At 47.5% G+C, this 9,183-nt stretch overlaps 1 protein-coding gene across 2 annotated transcripts in view; it reads left to right on the top strand.

Annotated features, from left to right (window-relative positions):
• The window catches only part of LOC141048421 (class I histocompatibility antigen, F10 alpha chain-like), a 490,026-nt gene that overhangs the window by 471,577 nt on the left and 9,266 nt on the right, over positions 1–9,183 (top strand). For both annotated transcript variants that reach the window (XM_073543971.1, XM_073543970.1), the window contains exon 6: positions 7,519–7,548. In XM_073543971.1, coding sequence (XP_073400072.1) covers positions 7,519–7,548 — 30 coding nt within the window. The remainder of the gene's footprint in view (positions 1–7,518; positions 7,549–9,183) is intronic.

The following is a 9,183-nucleotide window of genomic DNA, read 5'->3' on the forward strand; positions in this document are numbered from 1 at the left end:
AAAAAAGGAAGATTGACGGCACTCCAGGAATGAAGAAAAAAGCCGGATTACTTACCGGTAATGCTCTTATAATGAGTCCACGACAGCACCCACTTGGAGAGAGGGATCCGCCCATAGGAACAGGAAACCTACAGAGATAAAAGAGGGCGGTTCGCCTCTCCTCCTCAGTTGGATTTCAGAGTACCAGGAGGACCGCCAATTATTAGGCCATTTTATTGTCCAATATTCTAATTTTATTAACTTTACAACTAAGAAGGTGTATATACATAATGTTAACTTCTAGGGAGGGTTAGTGAACGGGTGCTGTCGTGGACTCATTAAAAGAGCATTACCGGTAAGTAATCCGGCTTTTTACTCTTCGCCACGACAGCACCCACTTGGAGAGACTTTCAGAGACCTTCACCTGGGAGGGACCACCGTGCCGAGGACCGCTCTACCAAAGGCTAGGTCAGATGAGCATGATAAATCAAGCCTATAGTGATTATAAAAGGTAGAGGGTGTAGACCAGGTTGCCGCCTTACATATAGATTCGATTGCGACGTCTCCCCTTTCTGCCCAAGAGGAAGCCATAGCTCTGGCGGAATGTGCTTTGATACCCTCCGGAGGATTTTCATTGCTCTCGGAATATGCCAGACTGATCGCGTCTCTGATCCACCGAGGCAGAGTACCTCTTGTGACTTCATATCCCTTCTTTTGGCCCTGGAAGGAAACAAACAGAGCCCTACTCTTCCTCCAGCTGCTAGACCTCTCGATGTATTGTAACACAGCTCTTCTAACGTCTAGTGTATGGAACTTTTCTTCCTCTGGAGAAGAAGGGTTACTAAAAAATGAAGGGAGGTGGATCTCTTGCAATCTATGAAACTTCCCTGCTACCTTTGGCAAGTATGAGGGATCTGGTTTTAATATTAGCTGATCCTGAAATGTCAACAGAAAAGGAGGTTCTATTGAGAGTGCTTGTATGTCGCTAACTCTTCTGGCTGAGGTTAGTGCAACTAGCAGTACCGTTTTGAAGGATAGGTGTTTAAGGGATATTGAGTCTAATGGTTCAAAGGGAGGACGTGTTAGAGCCTCCAGAACCAGGTTTAAGTCCCAAGGAGGAACTCTAGGTATGTGCATTGGCTCGCTCCGTTCACAGGCCGAGATGAATCTGCTTATCCATCTATTGCCTGCCACGTTATAACTATAGAGGGCCCCTAGAGCCGATACCTGGACTTTTAGTGTATTAACAGATAGGCCTAATTCCTTTCCTCTCTGTAGGAATTCTAGGATCGCTGTGATTGGAATTTCTCCAGAATCAGGGCCCGTGTGTGATTCTAGAAATTTTCTCCATACTCTGGTGTAAATTTTTGTCGTTGCCACTTTCCGACTTAGTAGGAGTGTAATGACTAATCCCTCCGAGAATCCCCTTGATCTTAACATTTCCCTTTCAAGTTCCAGGCCGTCAAGTGGAGATTGTCCACTTGAGGATGGAAGAATGGCCCCTGAGAGAGGAGCCTGGGGGTTGAAGGGAGCACCCACGGGTCTGTCACTGACATGGCTTGCAGGCACGAAAACCATGGCCTTCTGGGCCAGAATGGTGCTATTAAGATTATCCGTGCTTCTTCTGCTCTGATCTTCCTGATCACCTGTGGTAGTAGTATAATTGGTGGAAAAGCATATGCCAGTTTGAATTGCCACGGGGCCTGGAGTACATCCAGAATTTCCGGATTGTCTGTTATATTTAGAGAGGAGAACCTTCGCACCTGCCTGTTTTCTCTGGTGGCGAAGAGATCTATTTGGGGGTAGACCCCATAGCGACACGATGTGTGTGAATATCCCCCGGTCTAGACACCACTCTCCTTGTCGCAGTGTATGGCGGCTTAGAAAATCTGCCTGGACATTGTCTCTTCCCCTTATGTGGAGGGCTGAAAGAGACAAAAAATGTTTTTCTGCTAGGGATAAAATCCTTCTTGCGGAAGACATTAAGATGACTGATCGAGTTCCGCCTTGTCTGTTCAGATACGCGACTACTGTGGTGTTGTCCGAAAGGATTCTTACGTTTTCCCCTTGCAGCTGTGGAAGAAAATGGCAAATTGCATGATAGACTGCTTTTAGTTCTTTTAAATTTGACGAATCCTTATCTTCGCCTATATCCCATAGGCCTTGGGCAAAAATATTCCCCATATGGGCTCCCCATCCTGTGGGGCTAGCGTCCGTGATAATTATACGGGAGGGTGTTATAACCCAAGGTACTCCCCCCGCTAGGTTATCGTCCGTTAGCCACCATGCAAGGGAGGTTAGGACTCCCTGGGATAGCGTGATTTTCTTTGTCAGATTCCCCCGGACACGAGATTCCTCTATGAGAATTTGGTGTTGTAGCTTCCTCGTGTGGAACTGGGCCCACCGAACTGCCGGGATGCAAGCCGTGAGGGATCCCAGAAGGGACATTGCTTCCCTTAAGGACATGTATGGTCGATCTATTGCTATCCTAACCTTCTTTTTAATTGCTGAAATTTTTACCTGTGGCAGCAGACACTTTTGGTATATGGAGTCTAGCTCGAGACCCAGGAAGGATTGGATAGACTGCGGCTCGATTCTGGACTTCTTGAAGTTTATTATCCACCCTAGGGCCTGTAGGGACAAGATTGTATCAGCAACTCGCTCATTACATTGTCGAATTGAATTTCCTACTATCAAGAAATCATCCAGATAGGGTACTATTAGTGTATCTTTCTGGCGTAAAAAAGCCATCACTTCCAGCATCACCTTTGTAAATACTCGTGGTGCGATGGAAATGCCGAATGGCATGGCCGTGAACTGGAGATGCTGTATCTTGCCATCGAGGAGGACCGCCACTCTGAGATATTTCTGATATCTGTAATGGATGGGAATATGATAATAAGCGTCCTTCAGATCCAAGCCTGCCATCATACAATTGGGGAAGAGAAGTTTAATCGTGGATCTTATGAATTCCATCTTAAATTTATGATTTATTATAAATGAATTTAATTTCTTTAGGTTGATTATCGTCCGGAATGATCCGTCTGGTTTAGATATCAGAAAGAGAGGGGAGTAAAATCCTCTCCCTTCCTGCCCTTTAGGAACCTGGACCAAAACTTTTTTGTTCAGTAGGTTCCAAATTTCAGCTTCCAGGGCCTGTTGTTGAACCGGTGAGCTGAAGGATGTTATAATTAATGAATTACTGGGTACATGATGGAATTTTATCTTTAGCCCTTCTTTAATAATGCCCAGAACCCAAGGGCTAGCCGTAATTTTCTCCCATTCTCGAAGAAAATTTTTTAGCCTTCCTCCTACTGGAGGGATTGGTTCCTCAGTTCCTGTCCCTGCGGAAGGAGGATCCCCTAAATATGGCATCTTTGCCTTTTCCTTCCTTTGTGGTCCAGCGGTTTTGATTTTCTGCTGTTCTTCCCCGACCAAATGGTCTTCTCCTAAACGCCCTCCTATAGAATGGGAGAGGAGGGTTAGGGAATCCTTTTTTCCTTTCTTTTGCCTTCATAAGGATTTCATCTAAGGCTTTCCCAAATAGGAACTCACCCTCGCAAGGAATGGTACACAGCTTTGTTTTGGACTGGGTGTCACCTCTCCAGCTTTTAAGCAATAGCTACGTCTGGCGTTATTAGCCAATCCTGCTGTTCTGGCTGCCATGCGTAAGGAATCCGCCGAAGCATCTGCTATATATGCTGCTGCGCCCCGGATTAGTGGTATGGCGGCACGTAGCTTGTCTCTGGAGATCTTCTGGTCTATCTGCTGGTCTAATTGATCGATCCAGACTAGCATAGAACGAGCTGTGCATGTACTGGCTATTGCCGGTTTAAACATACCGGTAGCCGCCTCCCATGCCCTTTTTAAAGCAGCGTCTGCTTTGCGGTCAAGAGGGTCTTTTAGCACCCCTGTGTCCTCTACCGGTAGGATCGTTTGCTTTGAAGCGGAGGCCACTGCTGCGTCCACCTTTGGGACCTTACCCCATGTCGACAAATCTTCGTCGCTAAAGGGGTACCTTCTCTTTGAGGTTGAGGGCAGATATCCTCTCTGGTCCTGTCTCTCCCATTCCTTTTTAACCAGAGCTTTTATTGCTGGAATGACCGGAAAAACTCTCCTTTTCCTATCCGTGAGCCCCGCAAACATAATTTCCTGAGTCGTTTGTGGCTCCTTTGTGTCTGTGCATCTCATTGTATTCCTTACTGATTTAACTAAATTATCCATATTATCTAAAGGAAAACAGCAACGGCTCTCCATCTGTGAGGAGGACGCTGATGTGGATGCATTGGAATCATCTGAGGCTATTTCACCCTCATCGGTGTCTACGGCCCCTGATGGCTTAGTAGTTTCGATACTAGTAGGCCTGCTAGACTGGTTTAAGGCCTGTAGTTCTTCTCTAATTATGGCCCTTATATCAACGGCTGATGTTGATGCCTGTTTCGCCGTTTCGTTAACGCATCTTTTGCACAGTCTTTTTGTGTAAGAGTCCGGTAGCGGACATGTACACAGGGCACATTCTTTATTTTTTGACTTTTCCTTCCTCTTAGTCTGAGATGGGGACATTATGACGGAGGAGAGAGGGAGATCGAGAGAGAGAGAGAGAGAGACATATCATCAGCTTGATAGGCAGAGCGACGTCCACTCACCCAGAGAAGCTGTAGGTACCGGCTCAGGAGGCTGAGAAGGAGGCTTGTTAGCGTGGCTTCTGTGGCTACGATCCGAGGAACCTCGTCTTGCGTGGTCCTTGGCTGCTGCTGCATCGCCTGCCTGGGGATGCGTGTCCTGCCTTGGTGAAGACATGATTGCACGCCGTATACTTTTGCCCCCGGCCTTTTGTAAGCCCCTTCATGCCTGGTACCTCCCCCTCCAGGTGAACTATCTGCGGCTTATTAGTATGCGCTTCAGCGCTCCTCTAGCCGCCGCTCGGCTAGTAAAATCATCATCATTTTTTTTTTTTTTTCTCTCTCTCTCTGGAGGGGGTGGGGAGCGCCTGCGTCTGTGGTGCCACCCAGCCGCGCATGCGCTGTGAGCCGAGGAGCCTCCGGTGACCCGGAAGCTCCTCCTTACCACTTCCTGCCGCGCTGTATGAGCGTTCTCCTGGACGCTGAAGCCCCTCAGGAACGCCGGAGGCTGCCGTTTTCTCCGGTTCCTGCGCCCCCACATGGACCGGAATAGATCTTCTGCCGGTGTCATGTTCTCTTCAGACGAACACCGGTCGGCGCCACCCGGTATCGGTGTTTCTGGCTCGTAGTATATCCCAGCCGAGGAGGGAGCCGGATTCCAGCACTCCCCCGTCGCTGCCTCTGGACCGGAACCCCTGCCGTTCTCGCAGCAACTGCACAGGCGGTTCCTTGGCCCAGGTAAGACTGTAGTGTATCCTGCGATTCCCCTTAGGAACAGGAAACCAACTGAGGAGGAGAGGCGGACCGCCCTCTTTTATCTCTGTAGGTTTCCTGTTCCTATGGGCGGATCCCTCTCTCCAAGTGGGTGCTGTCGTGGCGAAGAGTAAAAAAATATATTTTATTGCAGCAAATCAAGGCATATTAAAAACAAGTTGCCTGGAGTGCCGTCACTCTTCTTTTTTCTGATTCCGCTATGCTAACTAGCTTGGACGTGCACCCTCCACATGTGAATTGGCTCGTTTAATTTGGATTCCTCTCATGGCAGCTCCAAGACCTCCCTCCATAAAGCTTTTGACGTTACAGGTAGAAAGTGCGACTTAACTGAACATTAAGAAAACCAAAATCCTGACCATCACCATGAAGGAAGTCCATATAAAGATCAAAAATGTAGAAATAAAAGTGGTCGACCACTTCATTTTTTTGTGTGTCCATCATTAATTGCAGCAGCAGAATAACAGCAGAGATTATGTGTCAGATAGCACTGGGGCGCACAACCATGGACCAAAGGTGGAAGTGCAAGTGTGTCGCAATCGCTGTCAAACAAAGTCTGATCACTGCAATTGTGTTCCCAGTTGAGACATATGGCTGTGAGATGGTACCCCAAGAGAAGATTGAAAATAATTTAACCATAGTAACATAATAAACTAGGGGGGGTTCCTGTAATTAGCGACACAGGGGACTACATACTTTTAATAAGTGAATCTACCTATTTATTGGGTGAAAAGTAGTCACTGTGCTGTTTGGTATCATGGACCAAAGAAAGCTAAGGAAAGAGTTGTCTCAGGAGATAAAGAAAAATATAGATGAACATGTTAAAAGTAAAGACTATAAGTTACTACAGCTGCACATATTCAGAAATGTAAGGTCTACGGGACTATAGATAACCTCCATGGATGGGGGTAAGAGAAAAATTGATGAGAAGTTGAAGAGATGTGTAATACAAATAGTAACCAAAAAGCCCAAAACAACTTCCAAAGAGACTAGAGGTGAACTCCAAGATCAAGGTACATCAGTGCCAGATCGCACCATCCGTCGCTGTCTAAAGAGGACTTAACGGATGACTACCAAGTGGCAAACCATTGTTGCCACAAGGCTCCCTGTAAAGTGTCCTTTGGACAGAGGAGACAAAACTGGAGCTTTTTGGTGTCACATCAGCTCTATGCTCAAATGAAGCATAGAAAGAAAAGGACATTGTACCTACAGTGAGACATGGAGGAGGCTTTGTTAGGTTTCTGGGCGGCTTTGCTGCTTCTGGCACAGAGGGTCTTCAATTTGTGCAGGGTACAATGAAATCTCAAGACTATCAAGGGATTCTGGAGGGAAATGTGCTGCCCAGCGTCAGAAACCTTGCCCAAAGTGGCAGCTCATGGGTCCTTCAGCAGGATAATGACCCAAATCACAGAGCTAAAAACATCCAAGAATGGCTGAGAGCAAAGCATCGGATTCGTTCTCTTGTGGATTCTATGAGCCCTGATCTACAGCCTATTGAATATTTGTGGAAGGAGCTGAGATCTGATGTCTGGAGAAGACGGCTTCATACCTGAGATACAAGGAGCAGTTTGTTCACAAGAAGCCGTCAAAATCCCTGTGCATGTTGGCAGAAATCTCCTTGAGAGTCACAGAAATCGTTTGTCTGCAGCGATTGCCTCAAAAGCTTGTGCAACAAAATATTAAGTCAAGGGAACCATCATTTTTGTCCTGGCCAATTTCATTAGGTTTTTTTGTTTTGCTTTTTACATTTTCGACCACAATTGAAAAGCAAAAAAACAAAGTCTGATTCTCATTAGTTGATATTCAGTAAATTAAACTTGAAAATTACTTTTGTCAGTTTCATGTTATTTCAGTGACCATTGCGGGATTTTGTTACTTTAGCAGAAGGTACCAACAATGTCGTCCATGTCTGTATTATACCCTCATGTTTCTTTCTGATTGGCTGTGTTATATCTTAGGGTTGGGGGCTCCTCACTTTTCTCCTTGGTCTGTGGGTGCCCTTCCACATGTTATTTGTAGGGGCTCCTGACTGTATATCGTCTCCCCTCATCTCTCCCCCATTACACTATATTATTATTATATGTCACCGATGATAATGGCGTCTTCAGGTTTCTCTTCCTAATTCCATCTTCTCTGCTTATTTCAGGAAGAAAAGCCGGATACAAGACGACCGGCAGTGAGTATTCTGCACATGTGGCTCTGATGGGAGGTTTTGGCAGATTTGCTGTAAGGTCACAGCCGGCATTAAGGAAACACATGGATGTCTGGTGTCCCCAGAGGGAGCGCTGATCTTACAGAGCGACGCTCAACTCTGGGTCATAGAGGACAGAGACCCAAGTGGACGACCCCGTATATTCCATACACTATAAATACACCCGAGTGGTGCAGGATCAAAAAAACATGGCTGCTTTATTTCAAACACAGCACCGGCCCCGTCCACAGGTTGTATGTGATGGATCGGAGCTCAGCCCTATTCACTACAATGGAGCTGCAATACCAGACATGACCTATGGACGGGGGGGGCGGCGCTGAGTTGGGAGGGAAGCAGTAAAGAGAGTCTGCCCCCAAAACTCTCATTAAACCTTTTATACATTCATATAGGGGACGTAGCCTCCATAAAATACTTGTACACTAGATTTTACTTTTTTCATTTTATTAGATATGTAAATGGGGGATCCTCGGTGCACGCATGGAATGGCCAAGGGCTCAGTGCACCGTTCCACCCCTGTAATTGCAATACTCCCCATCTCCACTCATATAGACTAACATTGCTCACTTTGGAGCGCTGATTGACCTGAATTCCCAGCTCTGCACACACTGACACTGCAGGGGCCAAGAGCACACACAGTGTCTGTGTGTGCGGATGCATTCTGATCCCTATCCTATCTGCAGCTGCTGCTCACAGGATCACACGGCAGCGGACGGCCAATGCTGACAGGAGAGGAGAGCACTCTCACACTGTATCTGCCCACACTCACTCAGCTCCCGCAGTGTCAGTGTGCACACCTTATCTACCTCTCCTGTCAGCAACAGTGTGATCCTGGTGCAGTGAGTGGCTGCTGCATACAATAGGGGGATCAGAACACAGTTTCACACATTGACACTGTGTGTGATTTACACCTCTGCAGTGTCAGTGTGTGTGTGGCGCCCCTGAGGGTTCAGTCGCCACAGAGGTTCTGCACCTCCCCCAGAGGTGTGGTATCCCACTTCCCAGGTAAGGTGGAGGCACCTGACCACACTCTGACACCTACATCCAACATACACTTAGGGTCCATCCAGGGTGCCCTGCTGTACTAAAAGAGGATGATCTCATCCCTGCTGGTTAGGAAAGGGTGTTGGGAGGTGGGTGGAGCTAGAGGTTTAGAGCAGGAGAATTGTAAGGAAGTCAGGATCAGTTCTCCCCTAAGGGGAGAAGTGGAAGGACATAAACAGAGCAGCTCCTAGTTGGGAGGAGCTGCTGGAAGGAGTAGATACAGAAGGAAGCTCCCTCTAGAGGGAAGGGGATCCCAGAGGCACGGGCTGAGCGTAGGCCACCCGTGGGGCTCGTTCCACGCTGACGGCCGTCAGGTGGAGGGTTCAGGTCGCAGAAGGTTCTCGGCCCCTAGCCTAGTGGTGTGGACAACAGGACTCAGCTACCAAGCCGACAGCTGTGTCAACTTTAGGGGCCACAGCCACTAACCACAGTTATCTTCGCCAGAAAGGCAGCCAAAAGGGAGAAAGGAAACAAACTGTGCACGTTATCCGACAAGGTCCGAGGCTGCTGGCCTGGGACACTGACTGTGAGGTGTTGTGTAGGAAGAGGCGAGAAAGC

This window comes from Dendrobates tinctorius, unplaced genomic scaffold (assembly GCF_039654945.1).
Source record: "Dendrobates tinctorius isolate UK_male_01 unplaced genomic scaffold, ASM3965494v1 ptg000135l, whole genome shotgun sequence".
Taxonomy (NCBI): Eukaryota; Metazoa; Chordata; class Amphibia; order Anura; family Dendrobatidae; genus Dendrobates; species Dendrobates tinctorius.